Below are 21904 nucleotides of genomic sequence, written 5' to 3'. Positions count from 1 at the left end.
ATATATAAAACTTCTAATTTAGAAATATATATATATATATTTACTTGCTAATTAAATTATCAAAATGACATTATAATTATAATACATCATATAATATGTAGATATATATGGTAAAAAATTAAAAATATAATATGAAGGTTAGTATATAAAAATTTCAAAAATTACAAATTCATTTCAACCCCTCTCCCAAACTGGTGGCCCAGACGGGCCTGATTAGGATCAAAGAATTAGGCTAGTTAAACTGTTGAAGTAACGTATAGTAATATTATAATTTATTTATATTGACATAATATTAACGTTCGGGTCGTTTGCGGCGAGCAATCCGCCAATCAGAGTGTCAGCTACAGTTCAGCAGTAAGTTGTAACTCGTTTACTCGTGTCTCGCAGTGGTAGTATTATTCAATGGTAATTGGTAGTTGTAGTACTAGTGGTAGTTAGTACATGGATCCGCGTAGTACACACTACACGTATAATATTAATATTATGTTACACAATACACATCACACACTGACTGTCTGACTGAAGTACCTACACGGCTACACACAGTACATACTACGCACGTTCGAACGTTCCACGTCGTCCGTACTCTGTACAGTATCAGCTGGTGTCGCACGGCAGCACAGGAACGGCGATCATTCGTCACTCAGTATTCGCTGTTACGGTCGCTATCACTTAATCGTCTGTCGCCGACACAGCACTAATTTTTCTATAGTTGTTAGTTTTACACGCGGCCGGCCCAGCAACGCTTTGAATTATGGAGGTAAGCAATTTTAGTTTGTTTTCGTATTATTGTTGATCGTTGTCGCCACTACATCGACCTACCCGTGATTAACTAACTAAGTTAGGTTAGTTACTAAGTTAGTTAATCATGGATCTACCAATAGGCTGAGACGGTTGAGTAATAACCCCCCTCAAAAAGTACGATTATAAAATATTCCAAAATCGCAGGAGGCTATATTACTTAAATAGATATTGGAGATCTTCAAGCCTACCTGAGAATTTTCTCTTTGCTACAACCACCGAAATAAGAACAGTGGTCAATAATTCTCTACTGATTGGTTAAACACATTCCTCGAGTTTTAGTTTTTTGTGACTAAAATTATGTATAAACATATTATTCAATGTAGTTTTAAATGTTTAATACTTGATATACCATTTTGTAATTACACTTGTCCAATGTTTGAGTTTCAAATGATTACGTTAAGATTTTAGTTTCCAAGCAGGTACTTGCTTTTTATTTGATTAGTAAGATTTCTAGTCCAGGTCACCTTGTGCCCTCTATAGGTACATGTTAACCCTGAAACATTACACATAATTCATAATCTCATACAAAACTTGTTATATATATGTATAACATCTCAGTGTATATTTATGTATATCATTGTGCAATGATATATAAATGATAAAAACTAAAATTTATTTGAGTTGGATGTATCTGATTACTTAAATGTTTGATTACTTTGGGTATCGGTAAGCTTTTCTTTTATGGGCGAATAGACCCTTATAAATTAGGTAACATTGATTTTATTTTGGCCCACGTACCAGTTATATAATCAAAATTAAAACTTTACATTACCTTTGTACCAGCTTATTTGTCCATTTTGTTATCTATTCCTCAACTGAGCCAAAATAATTAAGCTATTTAATGAAATATTCATATAACATGTAGAAAGAAAATTATCATTATTATTATTCAATTTAATTTATTGTTTTACATTAAATTGACTATTTATTTTATGTTATTTTAATAGTAAAAATTGAAGATAAACAAAGAGTTGTCTCTGTCTAATTACAATTTATAGAAGGTAGTGCAATATAAAATTGATTAATTATGTATTTATATCTTACTAATTATTTATTAAGTTAATTGATTTAATTGACTATCTATTAAAAAATTGTAGTTGCAATTTTGACCCCGTTAATCTAAGTATATTATCTTCCAACACGAATTATTGCATAGCATGTTGAATATTATTTTATTAATAGGCATTTGTTTATCAAGTTACTGTATTATTTAACATTTTTAGAAGTCAATATAATTTTTTTATTATATACAAAAATAAGATTAATTTTTAATTTTAATTTATTCAATATTCTTTAAGAAAAAATTGTGCCTCTCTCAACAAGTGTGTGTGAGTGCTCAAAATAAAATTAGGTAGTTAAGGTACCTATAAATTATAGTAGCAATATACCATTTAAATGCAATTATTTCAGTATTATTTGTAAAACTAAAATATTGTTTTAGTTTTATTTCAAATGGATCGTATTCATTTAAATGTGTTTCTTTAAGATATATTATAATGAATATTAACAGACTATATTAATAATAAGTCACACTTTTTAGTTTCTCTATAGTATTTAGTACTTTTCAAATACTTATATTTTTCATATGAGTTTTTAACACCAGTGATAGATTTAATACAACCTGGGCTTATGTTATATTTTTACTATAATATGTAAAAAACCACATTAGTAGTAGGTAATATAATAAATTATTGAATTTCAATTAAATAACGTAAACCAATATAGTCACTTTATGTTAATATTGTAATTGATTAAAAAAATAATGTGTATCTACATTGTACAAAAATAATATTTTGAACTTTGTGTGATCAGTTTTTAAAAATTCTAAGTATATGTTTTATTTTTTTAGATTGAAATTGTAACAACTACTGACAAGAATATTGGAAAAATTAAAGTAAGAATTATTATTAACAATATTTTATATTGAACACATATATTTTCATTATTATTTATGTTCCATGATATTTTAATATTATATGTAAGTAGTGAAGATGTAGACATTTTGGGATTCATTATTTATGTAACATTTTTTATTAATTATTTTTAAAATATTAATTATATAAGTATTTATTTTTTAAACTAGATATTTAACTAGTATTTTAGATACCTTGTGTAATGGTAAAAAATTCTTTAATTCTAATATGTGATTTTTAACAATTTTATATTTTTATACTATGTTGGATTTACATTTAGATTAAAATTTATAATTGTTAACTAATTTTTTTTTATTTCGTACATTCTTACTTTAGTATTTTAAATTATTATTTTAGAATTGATTAATTTTTTTACCAAGCTGTTCATTGATATTCAAATTAAAAATGTTATTCCATGTCCTTGATAAATGTTGTATAATTTATTCAGTGTGCCTACTTGAGTAGATATTATCTGTGCTAAGGAACATTTTACTAAACAATAATTTTTAATATATACAATGTGTACAAGTATTAAATATAGATGATTAATACATTTAAAAAAATTTAAAATCACATTCATTACCATTTATTATTGTTAATATGATATTTTTATTTAATTTTCTATTGAGTTTTATTTATTTAAATATCAATGTGATTTATAAGTACATACACTTATTAAAGATAAAGAATTCATACAGAAGAATGAATTCCAAATTTAAAATCAATCAATGTGTATATTATTTTAATTTACTGTCAAAATTATATAGATTATTCTATTATAATTCAAATTTTGATTTATAATTTCATTGATTTGTACCATACCAATTTTTTTAGAATCATTAAGAGAACGCTACATCTGCATGTGTTGTTTTAGTCTTACAAAAATTTAAAGTATAGTAAAAACTGTTTTGTGCAGCAAAGAACCTAGAACTTTACAGTCATAACTAAGAAACAACATTTTTACCACATAAATAGGAGAACTTTAGCTATGAAAAATTGTTTTTATTTTTTTGGTATCAGAACCGCATTAAATAATAATAGATAATGCAAATAATAGATTTTTATGTAATATCAAAAATAAAAACAATATTTCACAATCAAAGTTTTCTTTTATGCATAATAAAAATTTTGTTTCTTAACTATTACTACATCATGAGTGGTTTTATCTTGTACAAAACAGTGTTTGTTATGTTTTACATGTTTAGGATGGAGATAACACATGTGAGGCAGCGTCCTTATAAATAAACATAAAAATTAAATTTTACAAAATAAATTATGTATCCACTTGTACATATTTTAAAATAAAAATAATTTACATTTTTATTGTATTGGTAGAGCACATAATATAACATGTTAAATCGTTAATAATTTAATTATAATTCTGAAAAAATGTGTGGTTTCCATGTTAATTTTGATGTAGAATAATTCCAAGATAATTTATGCGTGTGAACCAAAAGATATTATTTTTATAAATTAAACATTTTTTCAGGTAACAGATGCTTCTCAGATTAGTGATATTAAGAAAAGCATAAGCAAAGTAAAGTCAGCTTTATATCCAGACAGACAATCTATCAGGCTTGAACCTAGAGGAAAAACTTTAAAAGATACTGATAAAGTTAAAGATTTAGGTAAGTATGGAAAAGTAATATTTTCTAAATTTTTTTAATATCTTCAATGAAAGTATAAAATGTATTTTTATATTTTTAAAGAAAATTATTTCAAGTTTTTGTCGGAAATAAATATTGACTTAGTAAGCTTTTTAATAGTTTTCTTAGTTCAGTAGATAATAATTACTTTTTAAATTTTTGTTATATTATTAGAAGTTTAGTTACAAATTGTATTAATAGTTACTTATTTTTTTTTAGGATTAAAAAATGGATCAAAACTTTATGTTAAAGACTTGGGCCCTCAAATTGGATGGTCTACCGTATTTATGGCAGAATATGCTGGACCCTTATTTGTATATTTAATATTTTATGCAAGACCTAGTTTGATTTATGGGGCTACAGCTAATCAAAAGATGTCACAAGTTGCTGAGTAAGCCATTATTTATTTAACAGTGGAGATATTTTAATTACCAAATTGTTCTATTATTTATTAAATTAAATTATTTTTAAAATATGCTATTTATGTGTAAACAATTATTTTTTCTTTTATAATAATAATATTAAAATGTTATTTTTAATATTTTTTTAAAAATGTATAACTAAGCATTAAGGAACTTAGCTATTTACATTATCAAAATGATTTATTATCAATTTTTGTTGATTTTCTAAATATATATAATTTTACTTCTATTCATGTAATTCAAATTTTCATTTTTGTCTTCTTAGGGTTGCTGCTTACTGTTGGTCATTCCATTATGCAAAGCGTGTGTTTGAAACATTGTTTGTACATCGTTTCTCTCACAACACAATGCCAATAATGAATCTCTTTAAAAACTGTTCATATTATTGGGGTTTCACTGCTTTTGTTTCATACTTTGTCAGCCATCCATTATATACTCCACCATCTACAATTCAATTTTACATTGGTCTTGGTACTTTTATAGTAAGTATTAAAATCAAATTAAACTTTATGTATCAAGATAATAACTAAATAAACATTTTAAACAATATTACAGTTCTGTGAATTAGGAAATTTAAGCATTCACATTGCATTGCGAAACCTTCGTCCACCTGGTACCAAAGTCAGGCGTATCCCTGTTCCCACTATAAATCCTTTTACACTTCTTTTCAATTTTGTTTCTTGTCCTAACTATACTTATGAAGTTGGTAGTTGGATTGGATTTACTATAATGACATCTTCATTTTCAGGTAAATGTTTATAATTAATATTGCATTAATGATAAAAAATAATTTGTATGTAATTTTTTTTAGCTGGATTATTCACTTTTGCTGGATTCTACCAAATGGCAGTATGGGCTCTTGGCAAACACAGGAATTACAAAAAAGAATTCTCTGACTACCCAAAATGTAGAAAGTCTATTATACCATTTTTACTTTAATTTGTACTGAATATTTTAAATAAGTTTTTTCTAGGACTGAATATGGTGGGTGTATATTTTTTTTTATAGGTGTTTTGGTTTGTATCTTGTGGATACTAAATTATGTTAAAAATTTACTGTTGTATATTTTACAACTGTTAATTAAAATACAAGTAATTGATCAAATTGTATACAAATATTTGTACATTAGTTCTAATAAATTAACAGCCACTTTTATATCATATAATAATTAAATAATTTATATTACTCTTGTAAGTGATATGGTATATTTTGATGATTATTATTTCTCTATTTCATTTTTAATATGTTGTTTATAATATTTAATAATAAATTACATTTTTTCATGTGTAATATATTATATTTATATTATTTCAAAGAAAATATTATGCACAGTAAAGTATTATTCAAAATGAGTACATTTAATTGAACATATATCTAAATCACATAATTAATTTAATTATTTATAAATATATATATATATAATATCAATAGTAAAAACAGTTAATATATAAACAGTAAATAATAATTATTTTATAAAAACTAGTCATATTAAAGTACAAAATAGTTGAATATAAAATTGCATAATTTAAATTCAATACTTACAAGGAAGAATGTGGCATTAAATTGCTTTGTTTTAGAATATTATAAACTTCATGTTTTATACTTATGAATCATGATTAATGATTATATACAAATAAAACCAAAAAATGAGTTTTATGAATTATAATTCCAGATTTTTGTTCTGTCTTAAATGTTTTGTTGTTTTCATTATTTCTAAAATCAGATAATTGTACATTAACTATTAATTACAGTTTTTTCTTAAAAAAAAAATTTAATTTAACAGACAATATATTATGTTACCTTTGCTATTTTTTCAACAGCATCTACATTTTCTATAGCCTTCTGAAGATTATTATTTTTAGCTTGTTTATTAGTAGTATGATTTTTACTTTCTTTAATTTTCAAAATTGATTTTAAGTTTTCATATTTCTTATGATTTGTTTTGAGTTCTTGTCTTAACTTATTGATTGTTTCAATGAGTATCATATTTTCCTCCATAATTTTGTTATAGGAATCATCTTTTTTTGCACACACATTTACGCGATTTTTTAAGCTAATAATGGACTGTTCTAAAAATTTCCGCTGTCTTGTAAATTCCATTCTGGTATCATGTTCTTCATCTTTAGATATTTCAAATGTTTTTGTATTGCCATATTTAATAAACAAATCCTATAAACAAAACATTTACTTAATAACTAAAAATACTTAGTTTTAAGTACTAAAACTTAGACTTTTAAGTAGATACTAGATACCACAGTTATCTACTATAGGAGTAGATAACCGTGCTAGATACTATACAGTATACTACATTCATTAATGTTATTGCTTGTGATAAAAAATTATGGTACTGTCGGTACTCTTTTTTAGAAAATTCATTCATAGGTGTAAAAGTGTTCAAAGTATTTTCATAAAAAAAAGTTTTTCTACAATCATTTATTTAAATGTATTAGTATCTATCTCTTTATTGTAAGTTGATCAGTAAATTAAATGTAAAATAATACCATTGATTTTGATGAACACTGATATATTTACAAATTCAAGGAGGGCATCAGTAGAATATTAGGTCAGTCTCCAGTGTGTGATATTAGGTAGTATAATTTATGAATCTTTGTCTAATCTTATATTTTTGTAGTAATAATACACTATATAAACTGTATTTATTATAGGTACTAAAATTTTGATTTAAAGTTAATTTTTGTTTGAACAGTCATATTGATGATATATTTGACACATTAGAGATTAGACATATTTAGCACATGCACACATTTGCAATTGAAATATAAGTTGCCTATATGAAACTCCCTACAAAAACCAGAAAAATTTTCAATCTCATCTCCTTACTTTAACTGCTTCTTTTAGCTTTGCTGAATTTTGGTAGTGTTCACTAGCGGATTGAATGTCGACTCGAATGTTTTTAACCACTCTGTTAACGTCTCGGATCGTCTGTTCTTTTTTATCAAGTTCCAGGCCGCACGCCTTCAATTTATCTCGTTGCTCGGATATACGTAATTGCATCTGCTTTACTACTGCTGTCATATCTAACATTTCTGATTCCATCTGTTCGCGTTCCGCCAATACAACAATAATAAATCAGATTTAATGAATAGGTTCTTACAATCTTATACATTTTCATTACAGTTAATATAATGCTATAAATAAATATAATATAATAAATTATTACTTTTATTATTGGAGTTGACTTTATATGCCTATCTATTTTTCATTATAAATTCGCTGTAGATTATATATTTATATATAGGTGCATAAAACAAAAACTTACATTTTCAATAGTTTTTTGTTTTTCTTGTATTTCTATTATTAATGGCTCGACCGTTCGTTCTAGTTCACTAACGTTTTCTTTCGTCAGTAACAATTGTTTTTCTAGATTTTTCATTTTAAGTTTCTCGTCGAAAATCCGAGATTCTTTCTGCTCTATAATATCGTCACGAACTTGTATTTGCTTCTTAAGGTCAAAGATAGTCTGTTCTTCATTCTTAACCGATACTTTCAGTTGGGCTATATCTTCTTCGTATTTTTCAATTAGACTAGTCAAGTCTTCTGCTTCTTTCGACGCCCTATTTCATCAGCGTTGTATTATACATATTAGGCATAAATAAGTCATTGAAACAGTTTAACTATTTCAGTATTCTTATGACTCAGTGCTCGAAATTGGACATTTTACGAACCGGAACGTTTATAAAATTAAAATGGCATTTGTCTCTTTTTTCAAAATATCAAAATAAAGTATATACCTATATTATGAACTGAGACTTATTTTACTAAAAAATAATAAGCTTTAACAAAAACAAAGGAGTTATTAAATATCTATTCCGTTCTATATTCATTTTTTTTAATAACCACATTTTATGGATTATCACATTTCTTACATTTTTAAAAATATAGGTACTATGACAAATTGACAACTATTATTATTAGTTAGTTTGATCAGTTTAATTTATTTCAAATTCAAACCCACATTTTTATTTAAAGAAAATATAAAATTATATTTTAAATTTCAGACATTATAAACTGAATTATTTAATTGTTAAATTAATAGTTTGTTATTATAATTCGATTAGATATGGAAAAATGAATTTATTAATAACAAACAGAATAAATTCAATTAAGTATACAATAAATTAGGTATTCAATGTTTTTAATAATTTCCTACACAGTTTCGTATTTTTTTTGCATTTTATAGAGTCATCACTCATCACCCATTAGAGAAATGCCCACCTTTTCTATTCGTGGATAATATTTTTCAGGATTAAATTCGGAGGGTCAAAATAATAATTATATATAAAAACACAGCTTAGGTTTATATAAATTGTTATGAATTTTATAATTGTTCCAGTCCATTTTGAGCACTGAATTTTAACATAAAGTTTACGCACGCTTTAGCTTTCATTTTATACGATCCAAGTTCGCCTCTAAGATTCAAATTAATTTTTTTCAATTCTCTCAATTTAGTCACAAAATTAGCCTTTTTCTCCGATACTTCCCGATCCGCATCCTCTTCAATTTTATCCATAAGATCAGACATACTTTGTTTATCTTTAATCAATTGTTCTTTTAACTATAGAAAAATATTTTATATATTTTATTAACTATAGCTTGTTGTATATTGTATTATAATGTATTATAATATATTATAATATCTTATCTTTAATCGTGAAAATAAAACAACTAATTAATAGTATAACTGATAGTTAATATAGGTAACTATTATACTATTATTTATTATTTTTTGAAATTTTAACCACTTTAAATTATTATAATATAATACACAATACACATTAATACATAATATACACTACTTACTTTCAAAATATTTTCATCTTTTTCATCAAGTTTTATATTATATTGATCTACTATTTTTTGTAATTTTTCGTTTTGTTCAAATTCAGATTTATTTATATCTCTAGTATAAATGACAGGAATAAAAAAATTAAATGAACATACTCGTTGTTTACACATAACTGTTTAATTATTAAATGTTTTGCATAATCATTATTACTTTTCCAACTCCGAATTAGTTTGGATTAATTCCTTTTGAAGTATGTCATATTTTTCGTATTCGTATAGGAGTTTTTTATTATAATTAGCTTCTAATTCTTCCAGCTCTTGAGCATGTGAATCTTTTAGAAGGTTTAATTCCATTTCTAACCTACTCTTATCAGCCATATGTTTTTTTGTTATTTCCTTAAATATAAATATAATTGTATAGTCCCCTTTAACTATAGCAATATGTTTCAATCTACTATTCTACTAACTATATAATAGATATGTATTATAAATATTTTACCGTATTTTTATTTTCTAATATTTTCATAACGATCGAATGATTATTATTCAATTCCTGTATCTGTTGTTCTTTAGACTTTATAAGTTGAGTAATTTGATATTTACTTTCCCTTTCCAATTCAGTCACTCTCATTTTAAGTTCTACTATGTTTTCGATTTTATTCTTTAAATCCGAAGCGTTCACTAGGATATCGTCAGAATAAGCAAATTGTTCATTTAAAATAACTTTTTTTCCTTCGGCATCTTTAATTTTCCATATACATATACTGCCGTCTGTCGAACAAGTGATTAAGTTTGAATCATCAATTGTCATACACATCTGTAAAAAGTATGTGTTATTAAGATTTTACAATGACGCAATGTCACAGTTTTTGTAAACCTTTGTAATATTCTTATTGTGCATATTAAATTCTTTATGTTTAATTTCAGCCATAATTGGTAACATTAACGATAATACAACACCGTTTTGACCTGCTACAAATAGAATTAAATCTGATCTAGACAAAGCTATTGCGTCTAATGGACCCTGGTGCAAGTCTATATCACGGACCACCTAGAAAATTTTTTAAACACATATAATTAGACTTCTTATGGTTAGGTTTAGGTCTTATATCAACTATACTTTTACTGTGTGATGTGATTATTTATAGACATACAGACATACTCTATTAGTAAGTATTTTTTTATAGGTCAATAAAATAGGTGTATAATTATTTACATTTTGGAAAAGATTAAATTAAAGCTTTTATACTTCACTTTTACTTGGGTAGGTACCTATATACATGTTTACAATTGTGTTTTTTTTGTGTAAATTAATATAATACTTTAACATAAAAAGTTAACCGATTGATTATTTATTTCTTTGAATCGACCATCTTGAGCAGCTGGGAAAATTTGATTAGTGTCGTTTGAAACGGCCAAATCCATATAAATCGTTTTAGGATGCACGATATCCATGTCCCTTTCACCAGTCCTTGTATTAAATTCGTATATTGCACCATCTTCTCCACACGTGACTAGTTTTATATCGTTTGGCGCCCATACCATAGCCGTGATCTATAAATCATTAATTTTATGATACATTATTACACGAATAACATTAGTACGTGTATGCACTATGCATTATGTACGACGCGAGAGTGATTACGCTTGCAATTGTTGGTAATAATTTTCAACACACCGTATTTGAATGACCTTTGTACGTAAACCTTTTCTCAAATTTCACTGAACAATACACATCAACGTCGAATTGGTTAGCCAAAGCAAACATGTGACCGGACATGCTAAATTCAGTTAAGTTACAACTTGTGACAGCAAACTCTCTCCACGCTTTCAGACCATTTGTGTGTACCAATTGGAATTCAACTTTGCCAGTGAACGCGGCTACAGAATATAATCCAGAAGGGTGTAATGAAACACTAAACACATCTTCTTGATATTGTTGTGACAGTAATAATGAACAGTTTAAATAATTCCAAACTCTAATAGTATGGTCAATCTTGCCACATGTTATGAATATTGGTTTCCATTTACACGTTGACAAGCTGGAAATACCACCGTGATGTAAGTCTTCACCAAGCGGCTTAAAGTGAACAATATTCTGCGCGTTCTACAATACAATATTTGTAGGTATAATGGTGTATACATTGAATTGTGTTTTTACCATATTATTAAATTTATCGTTTCTAGAATATTACCAAAGATGTGTCTGGAATTTCAGCTAACGGTGCCCAAAATAATTGTGACCTCCTTGTGACACAAATCATTTTTTGGTATTTTGGACTTATAGACAGTGTCTCTATGTTGTGCATGGGTCTATCTGTATCCAGAGCATTTAAGTTTGAATCACTTTGCTTCAAGAATTCATTTCGTCTTTTGTACCTGTTGAATCGCCAATTTAGTGCAACTGATATTCTTAGTATTTATTGTTTTTAATTGTGTAATAAACCTGTGATTAGTTTTTTCGTAGTAATAAACACACGAATCACCAAAAACGAATATTAAACCTATTTTGATTGGAATACAGCATCTTATGTCCATTCGTTGATTACTTTCTTTAGGTAACGGAATCACATCTAAAGGAGCTTTTATTCTATTTTTCGGATCAAAATCCATCATTGTTTTAACGTTGTACACAGCTATAAGTTCTCCATTTTCTACTATAACTATACGACCATCCATAGTACCAGCTAAAATCCTAGTTGTTTTAAAGCAAATAAATAACAATACTTAGATTAACATTTATACTATATATTATTTATGTATAATTATTTAATTGTACATGAGATGATATATCTGTATTGTTGTGTATTAGTTATGCTATATTAGATAACTTCATGAGCATGCTTGTAGATATCTACTTAAATTTGTATTAAAAAGCTTGAAATTTGAACATAAAAATATTGAATCCTTTTGCCATAATTTACATTAACTTATAAAATTTAAATAATTAGGAAATTAATTCATGTTACTTCTACTAGATATACTCGTGGATCGATAAAGAGTTTTAGGTTTTACCTTTAAGGCTATAGTTGGTAATCCATTACTTTTTCAAGGTATTTAACATCCATTACAATTTCAAGATGTTTAACATCCATTATAAGCCTATAATATATAGTTATATTTTTAACAGTAGTCATATTTTTAGTTATATTTTATTACATTTTTTTCTATATGCTTAAAGCAAGTCTTAAGAAATTTACGTTTTAAATTTTAATACATTTATACATTTTATCAATAACAGAAACCATAATGCTTTATACTTCACTACCGTCATTTATATGACGTTCAACTATATTCATATCAGTTACAAATCACTACAAAAATGTTTTAATTTGATATTTTCAACAATATACATTACCTATCTCCGTTTAACCAACATACAGAGGAAAAATCCAAGTTGTCGGCTTTTTGAAACCCATATTGTCGCCAAATAGAATCACTGATAGTCACTAGTCGGAATAACCCTTTACCAACAAAACAACATATAGTATTGTCGGATGGATTTAATGCCATCTGTGATAATTTATATATTGTTAATGACACTTATAATAAACACATTAATAAAAGTTTAATTCACGTATATATATATCAATATCATATATTATGCTGTGTATGTACATTATATTTAAGTTACCTATTTATTTTTAATATATTACATACGTCTAACACTGGTCCTTCAGCATTTGGAGGATTGCTAGCTTTTACATAACTTTCAATTTTCGAATTTTCCCAATTGTAGTAATACATCATAAAGTCCGGTCCATTAGTGAGGGCTGCCAAATAAGTATCATCAAATGAGAATTTTATATTTATGAAATTATCGGTTTTTAAATCCGTTAACACGGTTAATAGTTTTTTTCTTTTCATTGAGTCTAGATCATAAATACTTATGGTCGGTTTCTTCTTGTCGCCTTTTTCTGCCACAGCTATAACGTTTCTAAATTGTAATAAAAATTCAGGAAAAATACAATTATATTTATATAATTAGTTATAATTATATCTATATGTTCTATGTATAATTTTTAGTACGATAATTCTATTAGGCGTCCCTACCGCCCCCCCCACTGGATCCGCGCCTAATTTAATATTTATAAACAGATTATTACACACTGTAATAGATAATAATACAGCGAAACATCTTTGTTATAGACCCACGGGGATAAAAAAAAAATACATAATATATTTAGTTCTTATATTTGGTTATGTTTCTTAAAAATATTATCTCAAACAAAAAATATCGTCAAATGTAAGTTTTACTATAAGTCATAAGGTATCTCATAATTGAATTAATTCAATTTTAAATATAAAGAGAGATAGCACTATATTAATCTAATTAATCTAAATAATATAATGCGTTAGAACGCATCATCAATATGTTATAATTTTTATATCATATATTATAGGATAAAGAGTTAAGTATGCTTACTAACATCAGTAACATCTATAGAATAGATGGATACTAATAACTAATAATTATTCACGAACGACGAACAGTGAGATAAAACAATAATTTATTTACGTACATTTAGGGTACCTACCTATATAGATAAAAAACGGACATTCAAAATGCTTAGTAGTGTTTTGGCCGTTTTGGGGAATAACTGAAATAATAGAGCTGAATATACAAAACATAATATATTTTGCTGATTTGAATTGTGTTATTTCGTAACAATAACGAATAACAATAGTCATTATTTGTTTACTTACATAGTCACATCTCACATTTAAAATATACAAACATACAGATACGTAAACACAACTATGGTGTCTAACTCATAATATTTTTACAATTTATAATTCAGACAATAGATTTTACATACAAATATGCCATATTATTATATTCTCATTCCTTCTTAATGCTCAACAATTGTGTGTGTATGTATAACTATAAATGGATTTATCAAGCTTTTTGCTATATAATATAATATCACACCCACGTGAAAAATAAACAAACACGATATGTATAAGACCATTAAGACCATTATCATAATATGTTACCTATTATACTACAGAAAAAATTGGTACCTACCTAATTATAATTCACTTAGATTGTTTCTAAAATTGCCATAATTATAATATTTACGAAGTTACTAGTTATTTAAAACTAAGAGATATTAGTTATTAGTTAATATTAGTTTATACTTTATAGTGTTTATACTTTATACATAGACAAGGCTGTATCGCCTGTATCTGGTGGGAGGGTCCAGGGGGTCCAGACCCCCCTCCCCGAAATTTTTAAAAGTAGAAAAATTTTAGTGGCGAATAAAGTTTATTGGTTATACATTTTCAGTATTCATATTTAAAAAATTGTTGGACAGTTGGACACTTGGACCCCCGAAATTTTTTTCAGTTATGGCCTTGTACATAGACATATATATATATATATATAATATGTCTAAGAGTTTATATGAGTTCATTCTATAGTTATGTATGTATATAGTTTATAACACACAAAAATGTTATTAAATATAAATAGATAATATACGAACATACTTGTTAATGCAAAGAGCCATAGCAGTGATGACCTTTTGTGGTTCAGCCAGGTGTATATATTTTTGTTTATGGTGGGCAGTGTTGTAAACGACAAGGACACCAGATGCTGGATAGACGATTTCATTTTCATTCAGAAATAAGCAGTTACCGTTCACTTGAGTTGTAAGGCCGAAAAAAAATTTCGGTTTTAAGGTCGGTATTGTTACAGGACGTGACATTATACTAATAAATAGAAGATATATTTATCTTTCTCACTATATACCTATGTATGAAATATAATGGATAGCTTCTGTAAAAAAATAAAAAACTTAAATCAAAATAAATTCATATTAATTTACCTAAATAAAAACTAATAATTTTTTATTTAAATATATGTATTATATAAATATATTTAAAATTTAAAATATATAATATATTATAATATTAATTATTTAATTGTAATTAAATTAATAGCACAAGTATTTTACCTCCCATCGATTTAGCCACAGAGTACATATAAATGCAGATATCACAAAAATGTGTTTGTTAAATCGAATTTTGTATTTGCTTAGGTATATATAATATTATATAGTTGCTATGATACCACGTTAATGAAGTAAATACTAAATAGATATAATTTTCTGTATCTAGTCCTTTTTGTTGGACCTATATATTTATTCATAATTATTTATAAGAAGCTATGTTTTAAAAGAAATGTATATAATTTTGAGTTGTAACGTTTATTATTATAAATAATTAAGAATCAGAGGCGTGGGTTTGTAAGTACGCTGTAGCCTGTAGGTACAATGCAGTAGGTGCAGTATATGTATAAGACGAGAATGCTTAAACATGGTGGTTGATGGAGAGGAGTGTAAATAGTTTAATTCGTATTAAACAGGATGATTCGCCAAGTATGCTTACCCCCATTTTTAGATTCTTGATAAAGACTCGTGAAGTAATGAATGTATTAATTATACAATGATGTATGGTTTATTTTTTCTGTGATTTTATACACGAATTATATAGAAAAAATGCTTCGATCTTTAACTTTGATGGGAATTTCTAGTAAAAAATGGGATAGATATAGACAATAGACATATAGTTGGCACTTTTGCAAGGTCAAAAATTAAATTTTAAGTACTTTTCAAAATATCTACAGGAAAAACTAACAAAAAAATAAAGGAAAAAACGGGAATTTTTACATAAATCAGTTTTTGACAAAATTAATTACATTTTTTTGTAATAATTTAATAATAAATTACAGTTGAGATTTAAAGTTTCGGTTATCATTAATAGTGTATGCTACAACTGTATAAACAATAAAATAATAGGTAGTAAATAATTACATAAGAAAAAAATATTTTATTAGTTTTTACTTATTTAGTTAAAGAATCAAATAGGACATAGCCACATAGGTACAATTATTCGAGTAAAATTTCGGTCTAACATCTATTTAAATGGCTTACATTTATGTTGTTGTTGGGTTAGTAGTTTGATACATGGGTATTTACTAGGTACTTATGTAAATATATTGTAATAAATTTGTTTATATAAATAGAATCATTTTTACAAAAAAAAAAAAAAATCATTATCTATAGACGCCTATCAAATTATAAACTTATAATTAGGTAACTTATAATTAAGTACTTTCTTATAAAAATGTAATTATTTTCAAAATAAGTTAACAATATTGTTATTATGTATATTTATGTCTATGTAGGTACTATACCTACTTACTGCAAGTGGCAGTTTAACCGTGTAATTTTTCTATGGACGTTTTTAAATTGTAATTTGTGGTAATGTGGTGGCGGGTTAGTACTCTATAGTACATACGTTATTATTAGTAGTAGTTATTATAGTACCTACTAATGCTCGTAACCATTTTATGAACTTGCAATGTATAACCGCGGTGCTTCATAGTCGCGAATTAATATAAATTAAGTTTAAGTATTATTTATATAGGTAGGTGTTATATTTATTTATATTAAATTTTAATTGTATTCGTGTCCTACTGTCTCAGATAGGTATATAATATATTATTGTAGGTATATTTCAAATTCTTGAAATTCTCAATATTTGTGGTTGGTATTTGGTATTCATTTTACATTTATGCCGTGGTTATTTATGTGATTGTGGCGTAGAGTAATATAGAGAGGCCGTTTCTTTAGAAGGCCCGTATGCTAATTGATGCCGCGATTTAAGATATCTTAAATCGTGATTGATGCACCCTTTTTTTGATGTACATATCATGACAAAATGTGACAAATGTGTTATTTTGTTATTTTTTACTCATGGTACATATTATCTATTTATTTAATGGTTATGGTATAGGGCATTAGGGCATGAGCCGTGGTATAAATATAATATTATCACAACTATTGTTATCAGTTTATCAATTACTATAATATAATCAAACAGTTCTTTTTAACCGCAGCAGCTTGTGCAATGTGCGACTACTGACTGCAGATTGGTCTATACTCTCTAGTTTTGTACTCGGTGTTTCAGACTTTCAGTAAATTTGTTTTAATAACAGTATGTAAAGAAGACTGAAGAATAAATTTATTAAAAAAGTTGAAATTTTGACCTCTTCCTGTTTTCACTTTATGTATGTGTAATATGTTTAAGTTGTAATTTTAGCCATTGTGTATAATCTAATTACTAAAAAAAATTTACATTTTATATATGAGACATTTATTAAAAGAATAAGTAGGTATAGCAATATTATATTATTAATTATTATATACAAGATGATTCGCTATACCCAGTATGCTCGCTTCTATTTTTCTTACAGTAATGAATTTATTGAACATTTTTAAATATTATACTTAGTAATATTGACTATATATTCAATTGATTAAATTTGTACACCATTTCAGAACAATTGTAACGTACCAATTTCTTTTTCCTCCTAAATTGTTAACCATATGACTTGAATGTTTGTATTGATTAAAATTCAAACGAGTAGTTTTTGGATCATTTAAATTTGTGTGCTAAGGAGTTAGGATAATATTTTCAGAAAAACCTGGGTCTTATTATTTATGTTTTAACAAAATAATTATCTTTATTAGATTGATAAAATAAAGTAACAATAATCTTTGATTAATAGAAATAAGTATACAGCCTACCTGTTATAAAAACAAAATAATGTATTTATTAATTTATTTATTCTAGCTTTAAATTTGTGTAGCTTAACTATTGAAGTAATTTTTTTTTTTCAGTTACTATGTTGTTAATGAGGCAATTTCGAACATGTCATTTGTGTAATTGCTTTAAAATGATCGCATCTAAAAATATGTCAGTTGCAGTAAATGAACCAAATGCTATACCAGAACATTTATGTAATTTGGCTAAACAGTTAAATGTAAAAAGTACAGTGTTATCCAAAGTTATAAGCAACCATCAAGAGAAGTTAAAATTTTACACTGAATCAAGATGGCTAGTACTATTTGAATATTTAACTCAGTATGATTTTAAAACATCTGAGCTTTTAGAAATGATAGATTCAAATCCAGACATATTAGGTATAAGTAGACAAGACTTACAAAAATGTATGATTGCATGGACTAATTTTCGCTTTGATGACAAAAAATTAAGACAGCTAATAATTTCACAGCCTTCTTGTTTATTGCTGGATGATAAGCAAATTCTATCCAGAATCCCTAAACTTTTATCATATGTTGGTAATAAACAAAATCGATTATTAGAATTGATATCATATTCACCAAATATTTTGTTTGACAATTGGAAGTATATAGAGTCTAAATTAGATTATATATTGTTAAACATGGAACTTGGTCCTACTCAATTTGTAACGACGAGTGTTATGTCCTCAACACTTTTTGATTTAAAGTGTAGACATACTTTTTTGATAAAACTAGGAATGTACAAACCTAGAGATCCAAAGGCTAGTCAAAACCAAATAACTGGTAATCCTTCATTAAAAAAAATTATTGAAACAAGTGATAAGCAATTTGCTGTTAAAGTTGCGGGAGTTACAGCTGAAGAATTCTTTGTTTTTAAAAAATTATTTAAAAAACAATTAGATGAAGAAAATGAAGATGATTCAGACGAACCTGAATATTACAGTGATGATAATTGAATTTAATATGAGATGTATAGTTTGAAGTAGATATTGTAAAATAGTTTGCATTAATACACTAAGATACATATTTAAACATCTATTGTAAAAAATCATTTTAAATTAAATTCAAAAAAAAAAAATTATAACTAATGTTTAAATAATTTTTTTTGTTTATTTATTTGGTTTAATTTCTGTTAATAAAATTCATATATTCTTTAATTAAGTTGTAAAAATTACTGAATTGTATTTATAATTTTTAACCATTTACTCATTAGTTCTACATTAATTATTTACACTTTTATAAGTATATTGCAGTGGTTTCAAACTGGTTGAGTATCCACTAAGTGTGCCGCGGTTTTTCCATAAATTACCGACTGCATTGAATTGTGATATAAGAAAATGCATATGTGTCAACTATTCGTCCAAGAATTAAAAAATAGAAAGAATTAAAAATTTAAGAAATTTTTAAGAATTAAAAATATTTGTTAGCCCTCAATCACATATTTCTTATTAAATGTATATATGATTATAAAAATAGTAAAAATATAAGTACTTATAAGTATAAGTATTACTTTTTTTTTAGTGAAAGATTTGGTTTTTTTTTAACATTCTCATTAATAAATACATGGTCTAGGTACAGTGGGTGAGTGGGGGAGTTTATTACATTAATTACATTTTTAAAGAAAAATGATTAAAACTTTTTCTTTTGGTGTTAAAAATTATTTATTATTATTTCTTTACATTTAAGAAAAAATAAAATAAAAAACATTTTACGGAACGAACGATTTTCAAAACATATTTTGTTTTTTCACTTTAAAAAGTAATTAAGTTCCCGTAATTTCTCTAAAATGATATACCCAACATTCCAATTTGGTACTATATTATATAGAGCAGGCACATATAGAGTTGTGCAATTTATTTATAATAATCATTCATAACTACAACAATGTAGTTCTATCTAATCTATCTGAATTAATCTAAAACTTATAATAAATATTTGGACTATTTTTATTTATTTAAATGAATTTCATGTACAAGTAATAAAATAAATGTAATATTGATTAATAAAAAAATTGTATGGACCACCACTGATTTTATTTTGTATACGCAGGTACCTGAACCTGATATAGTAGAATGTAGATAAAACTAAAACTAAAATGTTTAATGTACTATGTCCAAGTGTGTTACCTTTTACTATTTTAAAGTAATTTTTACGTGGATAAATTTGAAATTATGTATAATACTAAAATTTAAACAGTGAGGACAAATTGGAAAAATGTTTTCATATACATATTTTGATACACCACTTATTTGTTACTTGTACAATACTTTTACAATACTGCACCTCTGAAATTCTATGTAATTCGATATGAATTAAAAAAATATATATTTTTAAGTATTTTAAGCTGTTAAAATACTTATATAGCTAGTTATTTCGACAAATACAGATATATATATATATAAACCGTATTTGTTGAAAAGTTACTATAACCATTTATTTTAGAATATACTAAATATATATATATATTCTAAAATCAATGTTTTAACTAGTAACAACTAGTAACTATAAACTACAAAAAAATTACTGTCGTTATTAGATACATAGTCGCAAATAGTTACATATATTTAATTTAAATTATAATAATTATCATTGGCGCAACTAGGTCTAAAATATTAGGGGGGCTACAGGCCCACAAATAAATACCTAATTTAATTTACTTACTTCCATATTTTTCAAAAAACTAAGGGAGATCGTCTGGATTATTTTTATATCAATAGTAACAACTGTACAAATACGGATAATTTTTTTGGTATATTAAAAATACTAAATAAGTTTTTTTGTCCATTTTTATTCACCAAAATTAAACTAAAATATTGGACGGTGACCGCCGCAGTGCCGCTGCTCGATTATGCTACATACCCACATAATATTTATTAGATAAAAATATTTTTATTAAAATTATATGTATATTGCAAAATAAACTTTGATATTTATACAATTTACTTTTGAATAATTCTGTTATAATAATTCTCTACATCATATTGCATAGGATGTATCTGCCATCCTCACTATTTTATGCTTAAATTATTATTTAATCTTAAATAATCAAAAAAAATTTGGAGGGAGGAGCTATAATATATTTTGATGGGGCTAAGCCCCCTAAGTCCCCTCTAGTTGCGCCAATGATAATTATTTTATATGTTTAGGTATTTTATATTATAAACTGATAGTTAAAATCTCATTAAATATAAAAACACATTATTATATACATGTTTATAATGTTTATACCACCATGTCGCTGTTGCATATATTTTATAATTATATGTAGTATAATAGTATAAATAGACAAATAGTATTATGACAGATAGGCATAACTAATAGTTGGTTAAAAATTAATGTATTTGTTTAATTGTTTTTTACATAATCAAAATATCTCATTTTAAACATTGCGATTGAAATTGTATTTTTATTGTATTAGTACAATATAGGTAAAATCAAATACAATATCTATTAATATTATATTATATAATAAGATCGTACGCATTGCAGTCTGCAAATAAAATATAGGTTACGTAATAAAGGTATATTACAATACAATATGTTTTTTAATATAATTAATATGCATATAAGTATAACGTATCAATTTAAGGATAAGATATTAGAATATTGTATAAATTCATTAAACTTAAGCTATTGTTATAAATTATAAATTAACTCATAGTTTCAAGTTAAATAATAGATATTATATTTTTATATCA

The 21904-nt window shown here is 25.6% G+C and overlaps 3 protein-coding genes across 5 annotated transcripts; 2 read left to right on the top strand and 1 right to left on the bottom strand.

Moving 5' to 3' along the window:
* The first annotated feature begins 383 nt into the window (after positions 1–383).
* On the top strand, positions 384–6075 carry LOC132929769 (probable very-long-chain enoyl-CoA reductase art-1). The gene is made up of 7 exons (XM_060995328.1): positions 384–760; positions 2654–2698; positions 4207–4345; positions 4583–4754; positions 5051–5267; positions 5341–5533; positions 5597–6075. The coding sequence occupies exons 1-7, from the start codon at positions 755–757 to the stop codon at positions 5722–5724; spliced, it is 900 nt and encodes a 299-aa protein (XP_060851311.1). The 5' UTR covers positions 384–754; the 3' UTR covers positions 5725–6075.
* Positions 6076–6336: 261 nt separating this feature from the next.
* LOC132929767 (cilia- and flagella-associated protein 57-like) lies at positions 6337–15369 on the bottom strand. Its single transcript, XM_060995326.1, has 16 exons — positions 15085–15369; positions 13252–13528; positions 12950–13104; positions 12038–12286; positions 11787–11970; positions 11270–11698; positions 10933–11145; positions 10469–10642; positions 10091–10408; positions 9803–9987; positions 9607–9706; positions 9180–9361; positions 8066–8360; positions 7627–7842; positions 6586–6954; positions 6337–6498 (listed from the first exon to the last, which is right to left on the bottom strand). The coding sequence occupies exons 1-16, from the start codon at positions 15300–15302 to the stop codon at positions 6493–6495; spliced, it is 3570 nt and encodes a 1189-aa protein (XP_060851309.1). The 5' UTR covers positions 15303–15369; the 3' UTR covers positions 6337–6492.
* A 2117-nt stretch (positions 15370–17486) lies between these two features.
* LOC132930676 (transcription termination factor 4, mitochondrial) lies at positions 17487–19363 on the top strand. 3 transcript variants are annotated; one of them, XM_060996672.1, is made up of 2 exons: positions 17487–17668; positions 18282–19363. In XM_060996672.1, the coding sequence occupies exon 2, from the start codon at positions 18287–18289 to the stop codon at positions 19160–19162; it is 876 nt and encodes a 291-aa protein (XP_060852655.1). In that variant the 5' UTR covers positions 17487–17668; positions 18282–18286; the 3' UTR covers positions 19163–19363. The 3 variants fall into 3 exon arrangements, with proteins under 3 accessions (XP_060852655.1, XP_060852656.1, XP_060852657.1); XM_060996673.1 differs by having other exon boundaries at positions 17487–17769; XM_060996674.1 differs by lacking the exon at positions 17487–17668 and adding an exon at positions 17675–17773.
* Positions 19364–21904: the final 2541 nt, after the last annotated feature.

This window comes from Rhopalosiphum padi, chromosome 4 (assembly GCF_020882245.1).
Source record: "Rhopalosiphum padi isolate XX-2018 chromosome 4, ASM2088224v1, whole genome shotgun sequence".
Taxonomy (NCBI): Eukaryota; Metazoa; Arthropoda; class Insecta; order Hemiptera; family Aphididae; genus Rhopalosiphum; species Rhopalosiphum padi.
Note: the sequence above shows the minus strand (reverse complement) of the source record. Positions and strands in the feature narration are given on the sequence as shown.

What these genes read in the sequence shown, in the direction of transcription:
- LOC132929769 (XM_060995328.1), top strand. An exon ending in AGAATATTGGAAAAATTAAA is followed by an intron (nt 2,699 to 4,206) that starts GTAAGAATTATT and finishes ACATTTTTTCAG; the next exon opens with GTAACAGATGCTTCTCAGAT. An exon ending in TTGGTCTTGGTACTTTTATA is followed by an intron (nt 5,268 to 5,340) that starts GTAAGTATTAAA and finishes ACAATATTACAG; the next exon opens with TTCTGTGAATTAGGAAATTT.
- LOC132929767 (XM_060995326.1), bottom strand. Translation starts at nt 15,302, where the DNA reads ATGTCACGTCCTGTAACAATACCGACCTTAAAACCGAAATTTTTTTTC. An exon ending in AAATTCCAGACACATCTTTG is followed by an intron (nt 11,699 to 11,786) that starts GTAATATTCTAG and finishes ATTGTATTGTAG; the next exon opens with AACGCGCAGAATATTGTTCA. An exon ending in AGCTAAAAGAAGCAGTTAAA is followed by an intron (nt 6,955 to 7,626) that starts GTAAGGAGATGA and finishes TTTTGTTTATAG; the next exon opens with GATTTGTTTATTAAATATGG.
- LOC132930676 (XM_060996672.1), top strand. Translation starts at nt 18,287, where the DNA reads ATGTTGTTAATGAGGCAATTTCGAACATGTCATTTGTGTAATTGCTTT.